General features: G+C 37.6%; 1 protein-coding gene across 3 annotated transcripts in view; it reads right to left on the reverse strand.

Annotated features, from left to right (window-relative positions):
- esrrb (estrogen-related receptor beta) overlaps nucleotides 1-11492 on the reverse strand; it is a 56178-nt gene extending 44686 nt beyond the window's left edge. Inside the window, exons 1-2 of one of the 3 annotated variants that reach the window (XM_028001391.1) lie at nucleotides 11158-11492; nucleotides 8016-8084 (exon numbers count right to left, since the gene is read on the reverse strand). In XM_028001391.1, coding sequence (XP_027857192.1) covers nucleotides 8016-8084; nucleotides 11158-11207 — 119 coding nt within the window. In that variant the 5' untranslated portion in view covers nucleotides 11208-11492. The remainder of the gene's footprint in view (nucleotides 1-8015; nucleotides 8085-11157) is intronic. The other 2 variants (XM_028001392.1, XM_028001393.1) reach the window with 2 other exon arrangements.
- Between the last annotated feature and the right edge of the window lie 15049 nt (nucleotides 11493-26541).

A 26541-nucleotide genomic window follows, 5' to 3' on the forward strand; every position in this document is an offset into this window, starting at 1 on the left:
ATAAAAAAATAAAAATAAGAAAAATTACAAAAGCTATCAATACATGCTACTAACATGTAATGTTTATTGCTTGTTTTATAATTGGTTGCTGTATTATATTATCACGCAAAGCATTTTGAAATACCTTGTTGCTGAAATGTGCTGTAGAAATAAACTTGACTTGATATGAGAAACTAAAACTATTACCTCTATCAAAGAATCTGCAACACATTTTCACCACATTCCCAATATTAAAAAAAATCTGTACCAAAATTGAAATCAGCAAAAGGTAAATGAGAGAAGTAAAAAACAAAAATTGGTATGAGCCACAAAAAATCTGATTAGTACATCTCTAAAGCAAAGAGAAAAAAAGAGTCAGAGAAAGAAGTGTTTATTGTTACAACTGGAAAGGAGGGTCCCAGATCAATAGTGGGCAAGCTAGGGACATGTACAGGGTTACCACTTGAGGGGACCGCAGACTGGATAATTATGTTTTTTTTTAAGGACTGCAGCAAAGGATTATATTTAGCTGCTTCATAGTTATGTCATTATAGTCTTTAAAAAGCCATGAGCTCAGTCCACCGCGACAACATGAGCCCCACGCTCCTGCAGGACCACGAGACACAGCCGGCCCAGAAGCAGATCACATCTATTGATCCATCCCTCCCGCCTCCTTCCATCAGAGGAGCTACTGGAAAGGAAAGAAAGGTCCTCTTGTGATACAGGCACTGCTGTTTGTCTGACGTAAACTGTCTGGGTCGCACCGGGCAGATCCTGTTCGTCTAAGGGGGCTGATTTCAGGATGTTGAAGGAAGTAGTCGGTTAATGATAGACCTACTGTCAGTGCGGGAAATGTGGGAGCGATTGTCTAAGAAAGGAATTAACGCGCTGCCCATGCAACCCCGGTGGAAAAAAATTCTCTGCAGGATTGAACTGTTCATCAAACTGTATGTTAAAGGAAAGACCTAGCCTCCCACAGAGTACATTTGGGATCAAGTTTCTAATGCTGCCTTTTCATTAAAACAGATTACCATTCTTCACATCCATTATGAGGCACAGTCATGGTTTAATTTGACAACATAAATGGGCGGTGTCTTTAAAAACTATGAAAAGTAATTACGCCCAACTGGAATAAGATTGTTTCTGCCAAAGCTTGCCAAACCAAACAGATTTCATTAACGCCAGTGATGTCAAATAATATTATTGGTTGTAATTTCAGTTGAAAGCAATCTTCCAAAACTGACATTACAATTCCATCCATCCATCCATTTTCTGTTCACCCTTTGTCCCTAATGGGGTCGGGAGGGTTGCTGGTGTCTACCTCCAGCTACGTTCCGGGCGAGAGGCGGGGTACATCCTGGACAGGTCGCCAGTCTGTCGCAGACATTACAATTTATGGAAGTTATTTATTCTATTAATAATCTTTTATATTAAGAATTAATCATAAAAAAAGATGTGTCCACACCAATAGAAACAAACATGGATAAATTTACATATCTATATGTTTACTTTTGTTGAATAAATAAAGAAAATAATAAAAACACCAGGCACAATCTTATACTATGATGTTATGCACTGTCATCAAATCCCAATACACTCTTCAAATACATTCAATACATTCTTTTGGCAAACCCTCACTTCATAATTTATAGGAAAGGCAAAGAAATGATAAAATGTGCTTCCCTTCAGATTGGCTGGAATGCATTTCAACATAAAAGTATTAAAATAATTCTTAGATTAGACAGATTGTGTGATAAATTACAAAATTTGAAGATAATCAATCTGCCGACACGTCTTTCATTTGTAGGTGATTTCTAGCGAGACATGAGGTTCTCATAGTATGAAAATACCCCAGTCTTATGACATTAAAGAAAATACACCTACTAAATGTGGTATTACATTTCTGCTCATAATAACGTAACAGCTGCTCATACTCGTGGCAATCACTCTGATCCACAATATATTCAGCTGCTTAACAAACCCACTGCCTGTAACTTGCTTACTGTACTTTTAAAACTTTGAAGGGATGATTTAGATATTTTGAAGTGAAATTCTGTTAAATTATTACCATAAATGATCTACCTGCAGTAGAAAAATGTCGTATTGCAGTGATTGTTTTAGAAAACAAATCTACAAAATATGAGATCACAATAACAAAGATTTTAGTGTGAGCAAAACCCCACCCTGAAGGACAGCTTGGATGCAAGATTATACTTCAGAAATCAAGCATTCAAAATCTTCTTCTCAAAAATTACTTTAGGCCAGATGGATGGGACAGGACTGTCTTTAAGATTCACACCTGATCTAGATCTTAGCAACCAAGTTGGTAAAACTCAAGAGTCTGGGAGAAAACTTTGGGATGGAAAAGGAAAGTGCGAGTCAATCAGTCGATATCGTCATCATAATAGCCCCAGTACAAATTTTCTGAGCGTTCAAAGCCTAGCTATTTGAACAAACACCACATTTTAGCTGATCTCCATATTGTGTGTTTATGCATTCACAAGAAACCATGGTTAAATTTGTTGTGTTTTTCAATTAAAACAACTTTCATGTTGCTAAAGTTGTATAAATCTTCCCTCTTTCTGGGATTCCGGCAGGAGCCATTTTGGATTTGGTAGCAGGCTAATTGTGCAGCAAAATCAAAGGTTGCACATTTCTGCAATGCCACTCTTTTGTTTTACAAGCCATGTCTACAAAAAAAAACTTTAAAAAAGAAACAGTCAAACTTTCTTTTAGCAAGGCATGAATGTAGTACAGCAACAACTGTGGGAGGGGCAGCACTGTGGTACTGCATGCTCCATCATTCCAACATGTTCGCTGACATCTATTTAAAAGACCTTAAACTACAGGAATTAAAGTTTTACAGTATTTGTAAGGTTCTAATATACATAAAACACTCATAAACACTCATAAAATAGTAGTGTTTTTTTTTTTTTAAACAGCAGCATTTCAAAATGTGAATTATGGAAGCTTGAACTTAAAATGAATATGAACATCAAATAAAAATCTAAGAAAGAAGCTAATTCTATCAAAAAGTTCTTGGAAACCCTTGCTTGTGCTGAATAGTTTTAACAGTGTGTGCATGTATGTGTGTGTGTGTGTGTGTCACAAACAGAGAAATATTATTACAGGGGGTTAAGGCTATTTAGCACAGTCGAATGTAAATCACAGGTTTAGACACAGTCACTGTGCATATAGGAGGACGAAGGCATAGAGCCATGCATGAAATTACTTCATTAATCTTCCTCTGATAGGCCGTCCTTGTTTAGTGGGGGAAATTCTACCTGCTTAAGACAAAGACCCAATCTCTCCACACCCCCAAATAAATTACTCTCTGTGGAAGAAGATATAAACATAAAAAGACAAACTAGTTCACGCACACGCACACGCACACACACACACCCAAATAAATTGTCCAATATTAGTGGGCCAAAAAGCTGCAGGTTTATCAGGTGAAGATTTAAACACAATCAGATGTGTCAATGTTTGCAAAGGCTCACAGACACTGTGTAATCGCAGCTCACGGGAACCGTTAAAATAATAATATAACATGCTAATCCAGTTGGAAACGCAACTTCATTGCTGCCATTAAGGACGCATTCTGTAGCGCACATTTCAAACAACGCCGTGGAGCACTGTTGTTACTAAAGAAACTCCATTGTTATGACTGTCACACGCTACAGCGGTCGACACAGTCACAGCAATAGCCTCCAGCTTTTTTACAGGCTCATCTCTACCAGCTGCCACACATTCTCTATAAATAGTGCTGGTAATAAAAAAAAAAAAGCGGGTGGGCCTAACTGATTTATACGCTTGTGTCCACCACAACACCATTCAGGAATAATTAAACTTTGGGGAGATTTCCTGAATTAATGCGTTGCCTTTAGGAGGGGGAGGTGAAATCCAAACGCATGTCGTAGGTTCAACAGTCAGTCACTCAGTGTCATCATTTCAGTCTACTTAGTGCTGTGGGCAAGGTATCAAAACCTATCGCACTTTACCTGCCTGCTGCCCATTTCTTGCTGTCTTTGAAGTCTGAGGGGAAAAATACAATTTTGAAAGGCTCCAATTTATTTAATGACTAAAACGAATAAAAGAAAATCCACAGCACACTTCGGAAAGATGTCGTATTTTTGAATGCAACACAAAATTAAGGAATTTAAATTATAGGAAGTAATGCTCCAAACCATATGAACTGAAATTTGGCATTGTTTTCAATAACCTCAAAAAGGTGAATCTAAATAGAGTTTTACATTTGGTGCACTTAATAAACAAGATTTTTTTTTTAAAAAGTCAGATTTTTCAGGATTTTACCTGCATATCGCCTATCAGAATTTGAGAATTTTGATATATGACTGATTAATTGCTGCATACTAATAAGGCTGCATTTTAGTGAAGAGAGGACACACACACCCCGTCACACCCACACACTTCGTACGATCATAATATACACGATCATGATATATTTGATATTTGATAAAGGCAGGTGATATTACACAAAGCAACAACACACATGTTCAGAAAGGTGCATAAAATGTCAAGAAAGTCACAATAAAGTCATAAGATTTTTTATTACAAATTATTATATATTCAAATTAAATCAATGAAATGATATTAAAAATTATAATTCAGCCATAATAATCTAATTTAAACTTCAGCATTGCAGAGCAGCAGCTGGCAGAATTGCAGCTGTGTTTTAAAATAATGATGAGCCTCTATTAGCAACAGCACACCCGCAAAGTGGATGTGAAAACATTAGCCACAACAACTAGCTCGTTACTGGTATCAAGGTAAGTTTCAAAGTTATTTTCTCAGGTCAGTTCAATGGTTTAAAGTCCTTTCAATACAATGCTGGAATTCTCTCTCTTAATGTAGCAGTTGCTGACCCTCCCCCACTTGTTGCAAAACAGGGTTCTTGAACTAGCTACAAGAACATTATTATACCATTTGAAGCTTTCAAGTCCTTTTCGAATCGATGTAGTTTTTGCCATCTGAATGCAGCTTTGAGTAATTTACTGCTGCTGCACACCGCAAGTCAACTGGCTAAAAGTATAAGTGTGGTGTTATCTGTTATAAAGCACCACTAATCCCTCTTATTTTAAACCCAAAGATTGTTGAAGATGTAGGCCAATTTACACACTATAAAAGTGATTAAAAATGCCGCTTTCACAATGCATACACGGTCAGTTCATACCTTAGTTTTAAAATTACATTAACTTCATGAAAATCATCAGTGGCACTCCTTAAGTTTTAACAACATGACTGTAGTTGTTTACAAGAAAAAGTGAGAAAAAGTGCAGTAGCTTTCTTTCAGCAAGCTGACCGACAGTGTGCAGCAACAGATGGACGGGCAGTGTTGTTCCACACAGCACTATATGAACCCTGACTCTTGCCTTTTTTCTTTCATTGTTTTAAAAATGGCTTTGAAACAGTAACTTAGATGGAAAAGGTTTTTGAAATTTGAAAATATATGAGTGTATGTTCATGTCGGTAATCTGCCTAGTTTTCAATTTGTTTTTAATTTTGATAAAATCCATTTGCACGCTTTGAGTTGTAGCTACCTTAAAACCTTCTAACACAGACATTGAAATAATGGCAACAAACGCCGCAGTAGCTGCAGTTTATTGCAGAGAGGACCTGGTGAAGCTGTCAGTGAGAATCAGAGCTGCTACTTTGATGGACGGTTTCAATATTGATTTCATAAATAAACAAGCTAACCATCGATCCTAATGTTATTTTGCATTTCAATTACTGCTTTGAAACATAACCTTCAAACAACTGACTGCTCAATACCAATGGCCTCCGCTGATAAACACCCATGTAGTTACTTCACATTACATCACATTTTCTACAGGAACTGCAGAGACAAACACTCTATAAAAGATTTCAGTCTTTACAAGTAATGCAAACTTTACTTATGCAACACCAAAACACTTCATTTGTCACTTTTTTTTTCTTTTCAGTTTTGGTTCTGCTGTTTGTGTGTTTGAATACCTGCACATATGCATGTGTGAGTGACTAAAGAGGACCCCTTGAGCGTTAGAGCAACAGGAAGAAGTGCTGACGCAACGTGTCAGTGATAGCACTTTGCTGCCACAAGGGCATGAGAGCCCACATAGGCTAGCATTATCCTTTCTAGACTAATGGACCTGGTTATTTTTAAACAGATTCTCACACTGCGGTGGAGGTGTCCAAGGTTACCATGGGCAAGAAATCCAGAGGGGGCGAGTTCAGCAGAGGCTGTTTGTTTCCATGCAGGTGGGTGTTGTGAAATAATCAAAGAAGGAAGGCAGGTAATCGCCAAGAGGTGGAAAGGGCAAATTTAAGATCTGAGGAGGCGGCATGTTATGACAACACTAAGATAATTGTAAAATAAAAGGCAGTTAAAAAAAAAAAACTGGCCGGATTTATGCTGCATTTGTTAAAGCAACCACTCGAGATGACAAGGGGAAAACCATCATGTTAGCATGAACTTTGATGCTTCTGAGGCTACAGAAAAGTTGCCAACAACAAACTGCCAAGACACTAACTATTTTAGTTTTATCCCAAGTTTGGAGTAATTTTTACAGCAAGAATAGGTCATACATCTATGTATCTTTCTGTTCAGTGCTGTTCAGAGCATGGAGAAACACAGTACAGTCCCTCCCCCACTTGTTGCTGCACACTGTTGGTCAGATGGTTGAAAGAGGGCTACTAATATTTTCACTGAGTAAAAGATGGACAATTTCAGCAGCTTGGAAATATTTTTGGTGACATCACCAAGGGTAACATTGTTTTGAAAACTACAAGTGAGATACATATCAAGATGCATACTACTTCAGCAGATAGCCCAACTAGTTAGCAAGTAACTAGCTACTTGTTTTTTATGAGGAACAGAACTACAAAAAGTTCAAATGCATCATATTCTGCATTGAAAGTACTACTAAATTTAGAAATTTAATGACTGTTTATGGCATACATTTTTATTTTCTGTGTAAACACTGCAATATGTAAACACTGTTGTAATTCTACTCAGGGTTTTCCTGTGAACCTCATGTCACTACATAAATAGCTAAAATCACATTTAGGTGTTCTGGAAGGGTTTTCTTTTTTAATCAGTGACAAAAACTGTCTATGTCAAGAGTGGTTTTATGCTTTTATATAGTTATTTGGCAACCAAAACAAAGTGAACTATTTTTTTAGATACCTGTAAAATCTAAAATGTAAGTGTATCTTAAAAAGCAGATGGACTTGCAGTTAAGAACACACCTCAAAAACTGTGTAGTTTATGAATAGCAGTGCAAGGCTGTTTCTTTAAATTGTGAAAGAAACAGTCATTCACAACTGAAAAAGTTAGTTTTTTTGTAAGTTGTCAAAATGTACTTTTCATGCTTTTTAACATTAAGCAACCTACGAGCGCCGTATCAGCTAAGCAGCTCATTGCATGCTGATAGCCTGACTAATTAACCACCTAATTCAGCTGTATGGAGCACAGAAAAAGCCACACTCTTCCTAACCCACCTAATGCTGCACACTGCCAGTCAGCTGCAAACAGCAAAAATAAATTCAGCTGTTTGAAAATAATTATATTGCTGATGTGGGAACTAAATACACCTCATCTCTTCGCTTATTAAGGTAATGTTATTAAAAAATATAGCATGTTCGCTATGAGTGGCATGTCATTTAAGCAGCTGACTGCTGGCTCTTCCACCAATGGACTGACTAATTAAGCCAGCATGAACTTGTTATTCTTGTGTTGCTCTTTAAAGAGCATGTTTACTTAAAAATTGTTCAATGCTTTTCTTCAAAAGTCTAGGTATGAAAACCAAATTTACAATTAAAAGTTATACATTCCATTATTTTAATCAATATGTTAGATCTTTTAGAAGCAGCCGGAATGTTTGTTGCCTTTTTGTTTTATGTGAAAACAATTAGACCCCCTTAATTGTGGTTACAGTTTTCGTGAATCTGTGGTAATTTGACACTACGTTATCATACGTTGAGGATCTCTTCCCTGCCCATGCCTATTTTACAGTAAGAGTAATGATACTAGATACCAGAAATGAGAGGTCTCCAGCGTGGCCATTGGACTCAGGAATCTCTCTAATGATTTGGACAACAAAGCCCTGTTGATACAAGGAAGAAGTATTTAGAATTGGACAACAATCTCAAATTTAAACACAAAAGAAACATCTGAAATCGTCCTAAAAGCTGTGGGAGATTAAAGCGACAGGTGGACCAGAGCAAGTCCACGGCCTGGCCACAGGGACCAGCAGCTCCTGGCTCGCAGTGGGGTGGCCATGCTCGTCCAGGAGGCTTTTCTGGTAATGTATTCTGAAACCAAATTACCGTAAGCTGATCCCATCTGGATAGTGTCTGAGCGCGGCTCCTTTGGTTACTCACCACTGCCTCTAACCTGCGATAGCATCTCCATGAAGACAGCAAAAATCTGATTAACCCAATAACAATGAAACACTTGGTCAAAGAGCAAGGAGCTTTTAACTTAAGATACACTAATGCAATTCCCTCGCCTTGTTTTCTGAAACCTAATAAGAATCAAGCGGACGGACCGCCAGAGATGGCTGTTTGCAGGCTCTAATGCAGCAAGCTGGGAATGAAGTCAAATAAATTGAAATCTAATTCATCACTGCGTGCTAACTTCTTTCTGCCTCTCTAAAAATACATTAAAAAGCTCTTATTTCAAGACGGGAAATTGGATAGCCTTGTTAGTTTATTGCAGTGGCTGTGCCAGGGATAAAGGAAAGCGTGGGTGTTGAAAGATGTTTAGGAATGAAAGAAGTAAAATCTTGATTCACTGCTGCTCAATTCTTGTTTTTTTGTTTGTTTTCGTTTGAGCAAGCAGCAAATAATTTACACTTGCAGCCATGACGGATTTCTGACCAGTGTGAACAACCGCTGCAATGAGCCAGTTACACTCACATGCTCAAAGAAAAAAATGAGATATTTACTTTTAACTTAACAGAAACAATAGCACTAAAAAGAATCTTAAATTACAGTGGGAAATACACTCAATTGTAACTATAAACCTGTAATATATGAATGTTTTATGGAATTTCTACTACAGGCTTTGTACAATTGCATATTAGTGTGTTAAAAAAAAACTTTACTTCAGTCTGATGCCCAGAAAGTGGCGACGCCCTCGAGACAATCTAAAGTGTTTTATAGAGATTCCACCACAGTAATGTGCAAACTGCAAGGCGCGAAAACCTCCAATAGAGATCATTTACCCCAAGCATCATTCTACATCCAGCCCTCAGCGAGAGTTTGAAAACACCAGCGAAAGTGAGACACTCCTGAAACAAAATTTACGTCCAGAGTTGGAGAGGTTTCCCCAGATCAGCTGATCCACAGTGGACAAGTCGTCAGGTCAGGGGTAATAATTTCCATATAAAACGGGAGGCGTCTTTTCTCATGAAGTGGTGAGAACAATAAGTCTAATATTCCAACTTGGCTTCAAAAACAATCATTCTTAGGGGGCTTATGGATTATCAAACTTTAACTGCAAATTATAAATTTAAAATTTGCATGATTTATTAAATTAAGCCTTCTTCAATGCTAAAGGAATCATCATAAAAACTATTTCTCATATTTATAAATTCTACAATTTCCCCTTATTTGTGGCACATTTATAAACCTAAAAGAATTTTGCTCCATTTTACAAGTAAAAACTGTCTTATAAAATCTGATAAGTTTTCTACGCAGATTTTTTTTCTTATTAATTTAACATCATTCATAATTTCATAAGTTAATTTGCCAATGTTTAACTAAAATTTTTTTTCTTTAATTCAGAATTAAATACTGGTTGTGAGAAAAAAAATAAACACAACTGCAAACAACATAAGTTTTACTGCTTTATTTTTCTTTAATAGTAATAAATACTCATTAAATATTAGTTGGAAACTACATTTGTGGGGAAAAATATTTAAATAAAAAAATAAACCTTGGGGAAAATAGCTCATTTAGTTGTCATTTTAGCAGTTTATGTTAAAAGGTAAAAAGTACTCTAACAAACATTAGAAGGCAAAAAGCATTTAAACTTATAAAACGTTAAAGAAATTTTGTGATTTATGTTTATGTTACATTTAAAGAAAACATAAAGGAGATTAAGGGAGAAATCTGATGCATTTGCACAGGTGTAAAAGGTAAAATAAACACACAAAAACCGTTTCACTGATATGCAACAAAATTATACATTTTCATTAAATATCAGTTTTAAAAATTACTATGTAATTAAAAGTTATGATAAAAAGCCTCCCAATAATTAACAAAAAGGAGAAAATTAATACACTAAGAAGAGTAAAATCTCTAAACATTCCTGGTGAATTTTATATGTTGCACAGACAAGTAGTCTAGCTTTAAGTGTAATAAAAACCAAAAGGTTGCAAAAACCTTTTTTTCTTTTGCTTAGTTAAATAATTTTGGTAACTTTCTCTTAAAATAGATTCATATTTTTCACACCTAAAAGCAGTTTATTTAGTCTTAAGTCTTAAGTGTAAGTTACTGGTGGGCTGATGAAGTTAGAAAACCAGTGTGGCCCAGCAGCAGCCAGGAACTGTGAGGAGGTGCAGCTCGCCTGCACAGCGTGCCGCTGACTGGGACAGATCTATCGGCTTGCTGAGGTTACTCAGGCTTTCCGTTCCTTTTTTCCCAACTCACAAAACGTACATTTTTCCGTGTCGTTCATCCTTTCCAATTCCAAGCATTCACACTAATCTCATCTCCTCACAATATCACTTTCATTCCGCCTGGGCGGACGGCTCGGGCAACAAAGCCATCAGCGAACAAGCTTTTAACCCAACTGGACAGGGGACCCGTACGATTCAGTGGTGCAAAGTAAATCAATCAGGCACGCTCCAAATGAGACTTTTACATACAAAGACAGATGCTTACAAAATATTTTAGACACGTGCACCTGCTTAAGCTGCTGTCAAGTCTAACCTGAATTAAAATCCCTCAAGACAGAAAAAAGTGAATATTTACAGAAGTTGGTATGACGAAAAAGAAAAAGCTGCAATTTTAATTACAAAAGGTTTTTTTTTTTGGTTCAAGGGATGTCAAAAATATAAGATGAACAGTGAACTTAAGTAAGAAAAATGGAAAAAGGAAATAAAAGTTCAATGCAACAGCTGGGTTAAACAGAAAAGTGAAAGGTGGAAAAGAGAAACAAGCTGCACCTACTGGTTATGATAGCTGAGAGGGTCTGGAAGACAAAGTTCGGAAATGTCCATCAGTCCAGTTTTAGCATTCCAGGAATGAGAGGAAGAGGAAAGAGAAAACAACTGAGACCCGCTTCTTCCCCAAATGATAGCACAGCACCCTCAGAGACAACGACGCCGCAAAGAGCCCCTCCGGCACCGCGCTCCCCCCCCCCCCAACAGCCTGCACAGGTATGTTGGGCTCTGATGAACCGGGTGTGTGTGCGTGAGCATGTGTGTGGCGTGTGTGTGTTTATGTATATATATAAGTGTGCGAGAGAGAGAAGGCGTGTGTGTCTGAGTGTATGTAAGAGAATTTGAGAGCGAGAGAGAGAAAGAGAGGGAGAGGGAGAGGCTGAAAGGAGGGGGTAGAGGAGGAGGGACAGATAGACAGAGAGGTAAAAAGGGGAGGTGAGAGACAGAGGAGCGCAGGCAGCAGCAGGATGAACGTTAAGATGGAGAGAGCATGAGAGTGCGAGCGAGAGGAATGACTCTTTCCATGCTCGGGATAGGGCTCTTTAAGACTCAAGGGCTTGATGAATATGGAACAGCTGCTGTTGGCTGGCTCCGAGGGGCAGGACTTAAAGCGACAGAGGGGCCGGCGAAGCTCCGGGGAGGAGGGATCCGAACGATCGCTTGCTCACTCATACAACAACACGGCTCACATGCATGTAGACAAAACACCGAATTGCTTGGACAACGGCGATGCAACAAAAAGAGCTCCGTTTTAATCTGAAACATAGAAAAAGTCTTCAAGGCTGTGAGTCAAATAGATGCAGGTGATTTTAAAACAGAGAGTGGAAATACTTTCTCATCCTTTTCTTATTTCACAAAAATGTATTTTTATGCGTCCAGATACTTGAAGATTTTACAGATTTTTGTAGATTCAATAACTCACAGTAACACTCTTGCACAGATTTCGAGGACCAATTCAAGTTCACATTCCTGGTGCTGATTCTGATTTAAATCAATTGAATTTGTTTTGTACTCTTTCCAAGAATGAAAAGCAAAAAAGGGAGAAAATGTGATGCAGGTTTGTTACAACATTCAAATAGTTAAACAACAAAACTGTCCATAGATCAGCTTTTAAATATTACAAAAGAATCTGACTGCTTGGAAGGAAACTATTAGAAGTACAATAAAAAGAAAGACACAAAGTACTGTTGCTGCAGAGGGGACTGCATCATAAACAGAGCGAGATCTGTCAAATATTCAAGTCTAAAACCGGAAGCCATGTTTGCTCAAGTGCCTGTTTCACCTCTAAATAGCAGTATGCTTCAACAAAAATGGAGAAATCAGGCTTTTCCCAAGCAGATAGTAATTTCTGGTCTTGTTTGAAGACAATCTTGCTGATTCAGATTTAGCCTTTGTGCCAACTTAACAAGTTAGTTTTAAAGTTGACAAAAAGTTTTTAGGACTAAGTAAAATATTAAGGCAGACAGATTAAACACTTCAAAAGACTAAATGATAATTTACAGTACTGTAAATCCAGATGAAAAGACATCATGAAGCCAGCTAAGAACTTGTAATTAATGTTGTATGTCCAAACTTAGAAGTAAAAAATTACAAAAAAAAGTTTACTTTAACTCTAAATGTTATTGTTTTACAGAAAGAAGTGAACCAAGGTTTTATTAGTCTTTTTGAAGCTAAGTTTCTTTAATGTCTGACCAGTTTAGAATTTTATTTGTCTAATGACTATGACACATTGAAGAAAATATGTTCTGCTGGTTGTTTTATAGAGGGAGTATCCAACAGAAAAACAAGACATTGCAAATTTATTTCCACTTACGCATCAAAGCCTATTTCCAAATTATTTATCAGATTTTTATTCAACATAACAAACATTGCTTCAGAGTACATGTTGTTGATTGATGCATTTAGTGACCTCTTTCTCTGATTTTTTTTTTTTTTTATGAATAAAATGAAAAATTGAACATCCGCTCACTTGGTGCTTCTCCAAATAGAATCAAGTCTGACACAACCTGAAGCTTCTAAAAGGTCCAGGGAGAAGATCGGTTTACTTTACCTGCTACAAGCTCAAGAACAAATCCCAGTAAATGTTTTACTGAACTGTGGGCTTTAGCTGTATTTTTGGGTGTTGCATGTGAGAGAACCATTGTAAAGCTTTCCCCACCTGTGAGAGATGATCTCAGGCCATAAGTCATACTCTTGGAAGCCCGATCGGCCTCCAAAGGAGCGGAAAATCCAGCTCTGTCTACTCTAACCCCAGCTTTAGAAGCGCCTGTGTTTCAGTGTTGATCAAGCTCAGTAAGAATGCAGAGAATGCAGATAGCATTTCACAGTCAGCGAGGGTCTCCGTGTTACTGTATCCCCACATTATAGGAACAGAGCTTACCATGGCATCCTGACACTCGACTGAGTCCGGCCAAAGGAAAACAGCAGACTGCCCTCTTCTCAGAAACTCACGAGGTGCCCTGACAGCGTTGCCCGGCTTCTACGGCAAAGGTATGAGAGAGCGAGGAAGAGCTGCTCTCTAGGAGATTCATGCAAAAAAAAAAAAAAAAAAAAAAAACAGTGTGTGGCATCGCTCTGCTACTGTTCAGTTTTCGCTGCTGAACAGGAACAGAATAAACCCCCTGGAGGGGAATCCAGTTCCATTCATCGGCTCACGTTTCCATAATCGATGCAAAAACATCACGCAGTCCCTATTGATCACCACAGGCCTACTGATGTGCTGCAGCACAGCCTCCACGCTGACACAGATCATGCAGCAGCTGCTCTCTTTTTGCCACTAAAGTAAGGAAAATTCTATTGAGATTCATATGGAGTCAATTAAATTTTTCTCAGATTACAAAGTGTTTTATAAGTATAGAAAACTGGATATGTTTATTGGCTTAGCTCTGCAAAAAAATGACTTCAAAATCCAAAAAATCATAAAGAGCAATGCTTTTAAAGTAAAGTTTGTTTCTATGTAACTTTTACCTTCCTACTGACAGCTAAATTCAGTTACTAAAAATTTGCTGTAGCTTTTAAACGACTTCATGCTTCGTAAGGATTAGATCCCTGCTGTGGTTGTCATTGCTCCCCACATTATTTACATATACTGTATGTAAAATCACCATGTGATAGTTGATTTTACAGCATCGGGCCAGATACAAAAAAGAATAGCTCTGCAGCACCTTAAATCCTGGCATCAAAAAACATGTCAATATCTAAAATTTTGTTGATTTCTATTCTTTGCTGTTTTCCACGTTTTTAATTATTAAATTGTTTGTCATTAGAAATCATGAGGCATTATAATCAACTCAAAACTCCCACAATACCAGTCAATAGGCGCAACAACAAATAACATATACTTTGATGCACCGTCTTAAGTTTAATAAAAATAAAAATTAAAAAATAAAGGCAAGGAACATGTGCTTTTATGCAAACTGGGGATAATCCTGTGTTTCCTTCATTAGCTCTTGAAATAAAACTACTAATTCCATCCAAGTATCTGCAGAACGTTTTTTTTCTCTTTGCTCATATTTAATGAAGGATCTGCAGAAAGTGTAAGCAAACCGTATCACTACTTGAGGCACCTTAGAAAAATTAAATGTAGAAGTTCTACATGTATTAAGCAAACATACTAAGTAAATACCTCATAGCTTGATTGATATTAACAGAGTAATGATTTATTGCTAATTCAATCATTTCTGCCTCATGAGGTTTTTTGTAAAAGCATGAGCAATGCAAAGCGAGGATAAAAAGTGCTATGACTGAGGGTGGGTTTGACTAGAGGGGGGTCCTGATAAAATTCTGCTTAGGGCCTCACACAACCTTGGATCGGCTCTGTTTGGATGCCTTACTGTACTCAAAAAAGAAAAACCTGAATGAGTTAAAAATAGAAATCAATAGAAAGCAAGAATCTGAATCTGACAGTTATAAGTTGCTATAGGTGCAACTTTAGTTACTAAAATGATAATTCCGCCAAAAAAGATTAACTTCCAGTTAAAGGAACCACTCTGGAATGTTGGCGTAAAATGTATTCAAAGTTATTTGGAATAACAATAAAGTAAAGATGATTGATTAATAAGAATAGATGAAAAGTTCAAACCTGAACACCTTCTCATCTCTAATCACGTTAAGTTTCACTGTTAACGTTTGGAACTGAGTTTTATTAAACAGAAACACTGAAAGCTCGTAGGCTATTATAAATAAAGTCGCACGATTCTGATTAATATTTTACGCATATAACAAGTAATTCTTCTTGAAGCAAATAGCTATAGACTAAACTGTAAAATAAATAAATAAATATAGCCTACTGAAGCTTTTGCTGTACACTGAAAAAGTCTAACCGAAAAGATAAATCAGCTACTGTTCCCAGAGGAAAAGTATTGTTCTACACGTCTCAATTGGACCTAAATTGGTGTAAAATGCACGCGAGAAAACATGAAAAAATAAAACAAAAGGGGAAAAAAATCTTCACATAACGTGTCGAATGTGTTATGAATGTGTACCTTACTCGGACAGGTCATGTCCCATCCCCGCCGCGGCTGCAATGAGCACAGGCTGCGCACTGGCTGTGTGAAAGTGGAGTCTTCAGGTGCAGCTGTTGGTAAGGCTCCGTCTGTGCGTCTGAGCTCGCCGTTTAACCGCCGCTCACCGCAGACGCACGGTGAACTCCTCCTCCGGTGCGCGCCCTGCGGCTGAACCAAACACCTCCAAATCCGCGGAGCTCGGGTCAAATGTGGTTCAAGATCAGGCAAAAGTTCTGACGCAAACGTCTCTATCTTTCTCTGTTTCTTTGATTATTTATTTAATAAATAAAACTTTTCCCTCCACCTGCATCGTTCTCTGGCAATGTTCCTGTGTGTTTGCAGCAGCTGCTGCACTCTAATTTAGTTAGTTTCGCCTCTTTTTTTTTTTCTTTTTACCTCTGCCCGGGGTTGAGCATTGTGTGGTGGGTGGGTTTTCACCTGAGAAAACGGGAGGTGAGAACAGACAGATCAGTGCTGCAGGCAGGCAGGCGCTCGGTCAGTTTCCACAGTTGATGAATAAATAAGAGACCAATTGCAGTGTCGCGTCTGTGCAGCAGAGATCACAGTTACTGTATCAAGTGACAGACTTGTTAGTTTTTGTAAATATTTTTTTCAAATAAATATTTACAGATTAGCCTGGTATTTAGCAGGGCGTTGCTAGACCTAAAGCCAATCTGGTTCCAAGGTTTCTGCTTTTATTAAATATTTAATGTAAATGTGTATATTTCTAAGCCTATCTTTAATATATTTATTATAGAAGTATGTATGTTAGTAAATGTTAATAATGCTGCCTTTTTTGCAGTGTTCTTCCAAACAATATTGTGGGACCTTGCAGTGTCATTGGTAAATTTTCATCACAAATTGACAATATATCAGTAGTCGATGCTGTTCAGGCTTTAGTAGAAAATGCTTGTTTAGTTAAAATAATAGTTTAATCCTAAAAGTTGGATAAAAACTAGAAATTTAAATTTTTGGCAGACAGACTAGAATAAAAATATCACTTATTACCCCACAGTGAGAAAAGCATGGATATTCACACAAAGATAAAAATAGGAGAAATGGGCTATACAGTAAGTGTAATAAAACTGCTGTCTAATCAAGGAATTTGCTGCCAATTTCCTCTCACTCGATTATGGGTTTGAGTCTGTAGAACAAAACATGTCCATTGGTCAAAATCAATTGGCAAAACCTCAAAGGAAAAAAAAAATCGGTGTTGGCCAGGAAATGTCTAATCAGTGCATCTCTACTTTTCATAAAACCGTATTCAAATTTAGTCTTGAAATAAACGTTTCTTCTGACTTTTGGCCTTTAGAGTTGGACATGTATGTGCAACATACGTTTTCTGACATTTTATAGAGGTTTTTTTTTTCATATAACTGATTTCACCATGCAACCTCCTCTGTTACACAAACAATGCATGACACTTTAGTCTTTCCTTATTCCTTGATGTTGTCTTCCCAAGCTCTCTGACTTTCTCTTAATGTAAATCTTTAGGCATTCATGGTTATGCAAAGACCAACAATCTACTTTTTAAAGTGAATTGTAACTTACTGATTGATGATTTTCACTCTCAGTGCAATAATAACAGACAGAGGACATTACTGGTTTAAAGCATACTGACCGTCCTCTGTAGACGCTTACATTTAAGAATTGTGATTAAAGGGAGATTTCAGATTAATTAACCACTTTTTCTTTTGTCCTCATTTCTCAGCGTTGACTGACTCTCTCAGCTGTAAACCACACTGCAAAAACCATGCAGCTCCATCATCTCCACTAGAGGGAGGGCTACCGCACAAGAAAGCAGCTGCATAAGAGATGCCTTTATTTTTTATTTATTCCCCTTCAGCACCTCAGTGCAATTCATAAACTGAATGAATGACACTCAGGACAGTGCCAACATGCAGGCGCACAATGGAAGCCTGTCTGCATTTTCCTCTGAATGCAAAAACCTATCCATTACAAACGTGTAATTATTGCCCTTAATAGATTAATTCATGCTGAAAGATAGAAATGGGTTCCAGGCTATTGATGTAATTATTTCACCCAGGAAATTAAGTGACATTAAAAGAATGATATTGTCACCGCCAAAGTATCATTGATTCCTTTCGAATGCAATTAGCTGTATTTGAAAATGAGGACCTGCACACTGAGCTGTGTGAAGAGCGCTGAGGATCACTTCATTTGTGAGAGATATAAAGACCAAATTATCCCATCAAAGGGAAAAATCTATAACTGTAATGGCACAGAGCTTCAGGAATGATAACAGCAATCCTGTTCAGTTCCCTGTGTGTTAACCAGAAGTGTACAGCACAACACCATCTTATTTATTACTTATCAGGAGGAATTATTACAGATGGAAACCAAACAATCAACTTCTGAGAGTTTGTCTTAAAAGTGGTAAAGTATATTGTAGAAAGTATCATTGCAAACAAAAAGAGGGAGGAACAATGAGTGAGAATTGCTTCTTGAGACTCTAACTCATACTAAACAAAAGACTACAAATTATACAAAGAGCAGCCTAATTGTTTAAAACTGTAAGAAAAGAATATTTGAAACCAAAGTGCAAAATATGCTGTAAATGTTTTTATTTAAAACTGAAAACCAGTTACTCTTAGTACTTTATCCAAAATAATATGAAATATTATTTTGAAAAAATTAATAAACTCTAACTTTTACTATCATTTTGATATTAATGCATTGAACCAAATATATATTAAATACTTGCTAAGTTTATTGGTAGTTTTTGAGTGATTATTGTGCAGAATATCTAACCTTTATGTTTTTTTGCTTTTCAGTCTGATATCAGCAGGTTGATTAGTCAGTTATCTGCCTGGGCAGAGCTGGCAGATTGCTATGTTCCCCATAATGGAAATTAAAATTTTCTTGTCTTGGTTTCAAGAAAAACATGTAGCAGTCTTCATTTAGCCAGCTGCCTGGCAGTGCACAGCAATCCTACCTATGCTCTACACAGCCAGAGAAAGCCCTGCTATGGACCGGTGACCTGTCCACTGTGCACCCCGCCTCTTGCACAAGGAAAGCACCCCAGTAACTCTGCATACAGTTACATCAACTGTAACTGAGAGGAAGTGTTACAGTTTAAATGTTGAATTTAAACTGCAAGCACCAGTGATGGATGGCAGCTCTTTAATGCCCTTATACTTTCCAAACAGTTGTTTTCTTACTTTCTTGTCAGTGAAAGAAATGTGTTAGCTGAACAGCAGTGTGCAGCAAAAGATGGGGGGAGGGCCAGTGCTGCCCAGCTATGCTCCATACAGCAGGTTTAGCTCTGTGAGTGTTCCTATCTGTTCGAGTACTCTGTATTTATCTGCTTAGCAGGCATGCCAGATGACCTCCTGTTGTAGTAGAATGGCACTACCTTCATATTGAAGGTGCCTCTTTGCTTTCCAAACCATCGCTGTCCCTTTGTGTTGAGCAAAAATTATGGCAATGGCTAAATATGAAGTTCTTGTAAGAAAAGAAGTGTAGTGACTTTCTGTCAGCAAGTTGACCCAACAGCAACAGGTAGGGAAGGGGCAGCATTACTTTACTTTATGTTCTAGGCAGTCAGACAAAAATCTTTAAAGGTCTTTAAATCATAATTTATTTATTTTTTTATTTTAATTTTTTTCAAAATTGAAGCCATAATTTTTTTGATTGGGCTATGTGTTGGGTGTGCTGGAAGATTAATAGTTTTAAAACAATCTGCCCAAGTTTCGCCCCTCTATTTGAGAAATGTAATACAGTATCATTAAAGCCTCTGAGACACAAAGCAACACTTAAAAATGGACCTCATGCCCAATTCACGTCACGCAAGGCTTGTTACTTTTGAGATAAACAACAATTCAAATATGAGCTAAAGCAGATTCAGCATTTTATACACAAAACAGAAAGTGTAACCTTTTTGATGGTTTTTATTTCTTATTTATAGTGACCTCAGGGAAAGTTTTACAGATTTTAAGTTTTTATTAGGCTGTTATAAAACAATGTTTTCCTCCTTTAAAATGTGCCTTATAGGTCAGGCTCTAAACAAATCTCAGAGTCCCTGACAGCCGACCATGCAAACATTTCCTCTGTGTCCTCTGTCATCTGCCTCCATCTTTTCACAGCTTGATAAGAGCAGTGGACAGAATGCACAGCATTAATTAGTATCACGAGTCAGTTTGATATTTATCAACTTTTCTAATCACAACAAAGCTATGAAAAAGGAAAATACTATTATGATGCATATATATTGGAGCTTTAAAACCAATAAATGTTGAAAGTATAAGCCATGCATAAATCCTATCAACATATCCACTGTATTACAAAGAAGTAATTTTAAGAACACTTTCTGGAAAAATGTTTTTTTAGTTAAAAAAGCATGATTGACTTATTTGTATGATGGCATGTCATCTGGATATGTAGTGTCAGACAGTTGAAGAGACTGGGTTTCTTTTCAACCAACAAAACTGTTGCTTTTTGCCCCAGGATCATGAGAGAATTTGATTATGTCATTTACAGGAACAACCCAAACTTGAGGGAAGAGAGTATAACACAGTTCATGCTATGGCTAACATTGTGTCCTCTATTGGTACAAAATATCAGTTAATGTATGCAGATCATACTGAACAATGCTTATGCATGTTTTGCCACAATAATTAACTTGAGTTTCAGTTGTAACAATGTCTTCTTGATAATATGTACTCTGATTTAGTGCAGTTAACCCCTCACAAGTAAAGCACAAACATAATGTGGAAAAAGGTGAGAACTGTACAACTACTACAATGTTTGCTAATATAAAGTAGACTGTTATGGTGTCACAGTTGTTGATGCAATCTCTGTGTATCAGAGTACCAATAGTGGTCAGAATGACAACAGAAAATAAATCGTTTCATTACAAACAGTATTTTTCCACTATGGTGAATTACAGATCATAACACAGAGCTTTTAAAGCACCTCTGTAGAGTCCTGGTTGGTTAGGTTTCCAACCCCCTATTCTCATACAGTATTTTTCCTGATGTTATCCTCCTGACAGGATAAATTACCATATACATTGTTACTGTTATTAACAAACGTTTGAGCTAGAAACCGCTGCCACTGTTTTATCCTGGATGGATATATTATCAGGCATTCCAAATGAAGTATCATCATACTTCTGCAACTTTCATCTGCACTTTTAGCTGAATTTTGCTTGCTATTTTTTTCCAGTATTTCTAAACACTTCTAATTTTCAGTCATGGGAATTCATGCTTTTAAGCCAGAGACAAATTAAACTTCGAATGTTTGAACTGAGTTTGTCCTATTTAAAGAAGAAAAATGTGATTACACTAGCCCTAGAACCAGAGTGGATTTTTATGTATATTCTTGTAAAACCACTTTTAAATTGTTGTTTTGTTGTCTTTGCCTGCTGTGCCTGTGTGGGGCGTTTTGATGAATTCCTACAAAAGCATGTTTGTGCATCAGTTGCTGGTCCACACAGCTCCCCTCTAACCGAATTACCCTGTTGGTAATCCACTGAAAAGACACTCAGCGAAGAGGCAGAAAGAGAGGGAGCAAAACATGAAACCTACCAGACACAACCACAGATATGATGTCCGAGCAACTTATGAATCAGGCATCCGCCATGGCCAAAAAAAACCCCATCATAATTCGAACCCAAACATTTTTCTTCACGACTCAAACCAAATCAGAGGGTCCAGAGCTTCTTCTGTCAGGCTCCCTCCATCCCACCCTCACCTAAATTTCATTTAGGAGACATCTTTCTCCCTATCCCCTCACTCTCATGTTCTCTCCATTCATAGCTCTCCTCTCTTTTTGAATTCAGTGCACCGTAGCTTTTAAATTTACTTGCCTTACAAATATAGACAGCGAAACCTAAGTGTTTTTTGAAATCCTTGAATGGGCTTTGGAGCGCCTGTGCTGTACTGGGTGACAACAGTCTCTCTGTCTCTGTCACTCAGGACCTAACCTGTGTGTGTGACTTAGTTTGCTTGTCTACTGAAGTGTTTGTTTGTGTGTATGCGTGGTTGTATATTTGTTCCCCCGTACTCTGCACAGGCTCCTTCGCTGGGAGATGGGAGCGCTGGGTGGGAGCGGCAGTCTGGAAATGAGATAAGGATGTCTGATTCATAGGATCTGACAGGAAATCTATACACTGCAATGTTTATAATCCAGCCATTACTACACAGCCGAATGAAAGAACAATAATCCAATCATTTACTCCATATTTACCTGAGGCAGATTCTCGGCTTAAAGGCGAAGTGTGTCACGTGGCTATAAAAATGGGCTGGTGTGGATGAAGCTGTAAAGAGGCAGATTTGGGCTCAGAGTAAGGAGGATGATGAGAAAAGTAAATGTCTGTTTACCGGAAAGAAGATGGCTGACCTGTGGGAACTTTAAACCATTAAAAGTCAGAAAAGTTTATTTGTAGAGCCTTGTTCATATACAAGGTATTTCTGAGTCCTTTAGAGAGAAAATAATTAACAAGTCTAAGCAAATCACTTTAATTATGAAATACATTATAAGAACTAAAAGGAAATGCAGACATAAAAAGAAAAAACATCAAAAATCAAATCTGAAACAAATAAACCTCCTCACGTGGAGAGATGGAAATAAAAAGTTCTGTCTCATCATCCTAAGCCTAATCATGAATATAATACTTCATAACCAAGTTAGGTTAATAATATACACATTGAATAAAAGTGGCCCTTGAATTGAGCCTTGAGGAACCCATTGCTAAAATGTATATCTGTCAAATCAAAGACAGCAGCCTAAATCTGCAAAGGACCAGACTCTCAGCCCATTTTTTTTCATCAGCCAATATGTTATGATTGTTGTCTGAAAAACAGATCTGAGATACAGTCATACCAAGAAGTTATGGATGAGATATACTGTATGTCATTTAAAACTGTCATACTGACAGTCTTTTTAAATTTGTTGAAAATGCTTGGTTACATATGGGCCTGCTAACCGTTGTGGTTTCAAGCTAATGCCTGTTATGTTTTCTTTTAGCATGATTTGGAGAATTTATGAGTTTTTAAGATGTGAAATTCAGCTTGTATACTTCATACATCCATGCAGGCAGAAACTAAAAGTAAAATAATTTTATGGTTGGGCTTACTTATCATAGAGGCTTTCATGGACGGTATGAGCTGATGTTCACTGAGCACAAGTGTATTGGGGGGGGGGTTATCTTATTTGAAAAAGTGAAGGGGGCCTGCCCTTATCTGTCAATAAACAGTAATTAGATTTTGTGGCCGATAGCGTCGATTGGTTTCTAATCTAGCTGTCGCCCTAGACGTGTGTAATTAAAATCCTGATTGATAAAGGGGCAGAAGCCCGCCCACGCCACCACTTTAGCACAACCCTATCCCCGACCCCTTCAAAACACAAACAAGAGCGAGATATGAAAGAGGGCCTGCGGAGAAAACTGCACTTCATATTGATCAGCTTTATCTGCTTTCCTATCAATGCCCTTTTCCCCACAATGCAGGGACTGGTACAAAGGTTTCCCACGTTAAACTTCACAGCTAATGTTTATCCAGCAGATTTTATCTGTCATAAAGAAAATGCATTTTAAATAGAAAAGGTGATTTTGTTGCTTTTGATCGCACAAGTAAATGAGTCTTGTGTTCATACACCTTGAACAGTTTCACGTTTTGTCACACTACTGTATAGCTACAAAACTGTAATTTAGAGGGATTTTTATGTGACTGTCAAAAACAATGTGGTACATATATGTGAAGTGGAAGGAAAATTTATGATTTTAAAATAGTTTTAAAGTAAAAATCTGAAAAGACAAGAATAATCATGAAAAACACTTCCAAGAGTACAAATGAAAACACAACAGACAGGTTCAGGGAAGATTTTGGGGAGACAAGATTTGAACATCTCAAGTAGCACTAATAATCCATCTGAAACTGGGCTTAAGCTTGCAAAGCAGAACATTGTCAAATTTTTCAGTCTCTAAATATACAAAATAGACAAAGACATGCCCTCTAGTCTGAAGTTTAAGCTTGTTTTACAAAGTGTTGACGCAAAGAGGTTTAATCTAAATGCATGCCAGTTTTCAGATTTCTTCATTACGTAGTGACCTGAGTAATCACCAACCAGCTGAGTAATATCTGCACATCATCTCTTCAGATGAAAAATGATATAGATAAGCAAGAACATTTAAAATGAAATGTGTTAGCTGGTCTATTTATAGTGGTGTGTATTCAGAAACCACTGGTCCAGTGCTCAGTTTTTCTTAATAACTAAGAATTTCAAAAGTATAACTTCTACTGTACATAAAATGCTTTTTCTATATTTTCATACTGTCGCCTATTTGAAATATTTTCCTACTTCCTTGCCAAACAATAATTAAACATTAGTAACCTCAAAAGAAGGAAATAGATGAGAGTTATGTTGCTAGGGAAAGTTTTTTTTTTCATTTGTTTTATGGTGCTTCTTTGGCAGGGTACCCTTCTTAATAGAGCTTATGCGCTGAATGCACTCTGCAGTGAGGCACTTTAGATTTATTACTCATTTTATACCAGTCTTTCATAATTGCTTTTATACTCTCAAATCAAATGATCTGTCATATCTAACTTTATCATGATCTCAGCTGTAGCCATTCTTTGTTTGATTCTTTCTTACTTTCTAATCTCTGTCTAGAGAAGATTGTAAGTCACATCTAGGTCTGATGCTCCCTCTGCATGGAATGGGTTGCAACGCCGTTTCAGTCTTCAGATATTGATCTCAATAAAGGAATTCAGATCAGCTTTGCGTGACCAGAGGAAGACACAAAACTGTATGCTGTTAAGGACCAATTTACATAAATAACATCTACAAAATAATATCAGCCACAAGACATTTTTTAATCAACATTTTTCAATCTAAAACTTATGAAACTAAAACAAAGACTGCAGGTGTGTAGCAGTGTGCGTGGGGGTGTGCGGGGGGTGGTGAACGTTTGGTTAATAAAAGCCTGTTCTTCATTCAGGAAGTTACTCACACTGCATACAGTAGCCAGAAATTTTAGTCAAGTAGGAGTAGCTACGTATATAGTAACATTACTCAGGTAAAAGTAAAAACAACATCATAGTAGAAACACTCCTAAAAGTACATTTTAAGAAAATACTCACGTAAACATAGCTGAGTAAATGTAACTCTGGTCCAGGGTGATATGCAGTATTGTGTTTTTCCACACCACATAATGTTTTACAAGGAAGCCAGCAGGATCAGGTTTGCTCTCAGCAGAGCACATTCTGTTCATATTTACGGTGTCCCCTGCATGACCTGTGCTGAACTGTTAACAGGGATTCTTATGGCTTTTCTTCAACAATGACTTTCTTCATGCTTCTCTTCCATAAAGGTCCAGTTTCTGGAGAGCATGACTAACTTTGATTTTCCTTCAACACCCTCAACAACCTGTGTTTTTTGTTGATTTATCACAAATTTAAAAAATATATTGAAGTGGGTTTGAGGTGAGAAAATCTGAAAGAAATGAACAAGTGGTATGAGTACTTTTGCTAGGAATGGTACATTTTCTTCATAAATAATGAGATGAAAATGTATCCTTGAGAAACTTGGGAGGAAAGCTCCTGGATATAAAAAACCTTCTTGTCGTCTTGTGTGAATAATTTGATTGGTGATCATCTTCTGCTTTTGATTCTTAAGATTGTCTTCTCTCATGGTAATAAGACCAGCTCCCCCTGTGGTTCCATAAAACCAGAGTGACCTTGTTACCACGGTGCCATGTGTCACAGCAGGGGAACCCAAAGGGGAGAGGATGAGGTTAACAGATCATCTCCCTGCGCGCCTGGTACCTGTGCCCTGCCCGTCCTGTTCCCACCACAGGCCCGGTACCGCAGAGGCCGGTGTGGGGAAAGGAGCAGCTCTCGGCTCTGGAGAGCATGACTCCAATTAAGCTCCAGAAACCCGGCTCATGCTCCACTGACTCTGCAGCGTGGTTGCCCTACACAGGAAGACACACAGTCAGCCCAAGGAAATGAGCTCTGTCACTACAGTAAAGATGGTTCCTGTGAGTTACAATTTGTTTCCAAATACTTTTGCATGAGTAAAAAAAAGTGTTGTTATTATCAGGGATAAAAATTATGCTAAAACCAAGAAGGAAGGGGAACAACAATCCTACTTGATTTGAGAAGTTAAAAAGAAGTGGTAGAGTTAATCACACGGTAATAGATGAGAGCGATAGAAGGCCGTCATTTTCCCCTGTGATTAAAAATGTATGTTGCCACACGCAGCCTTTGGTGTGGAACTCTCCTGGAAAAAGAGCTGGTTAATATTCAGGCCATGTCTGGCTAATGTCTTAAAGTGATAAATAGGAGGGGGTTGCTGCCGTTTGATTGTTCTTCACAGGCAGTCTGGGAGCAGCAGCACAGGGGGATTTAAGGTGGAGGAATCCTCTCAAAGCTCCTCATTCATTTGCTCTCAGACGCCCCATCATTAATTGGACCTGTCGACATGACTCCTCTGTACCCTGGGCCACTGGCTGCTGCCATGGTGGATGAGCTTTTTAAGACAGTTCAAAAGAGTCCTTGCCTCATGAAAGGCATTCAAATTACATGAAATTGCATTCATGTCAAGCCTCGAAGGCGTAGTCATACAGTACAATGGCATAATGTCTTCTTTCGTGCCTTGCATGTCTGTGCAACTGTAGTCTTTCTCCTGAGAGCAAATCAAAATAAAAAGTTGGTTTTGTTTTGTGTAAATATATAGAGAGCTAGTTTTCAGTTGGCTTTATGAGAAATATAACATTGTACAAAAGCGGAGTGTCAAGACAAAGGATTGTTTTTAACATTTTTACTGTGCCTTTCAAAACTAACTTTATCCACATTATCATCACAAATGTCAATGTATGTTACTGGGAAGGAAAATTAGGTTTTCAAACTTTCACACCAACA

The sequence above is a fragment of the Xiphophorus couchianus genome, chromosome 19 (genome assembly GCF_001444195.1).
Source record: "Xiphophorus couchianus chromosome 19, X_couchianus-1.0, whole genome shotgun sequence".
Lineage (NCBI taxonomy): Eukaryota > Metazoa > Chordata > Actinopteri > Cyprinodontiformes > Poeciliidae > Xiphophorus > Xiphophorus couchianus.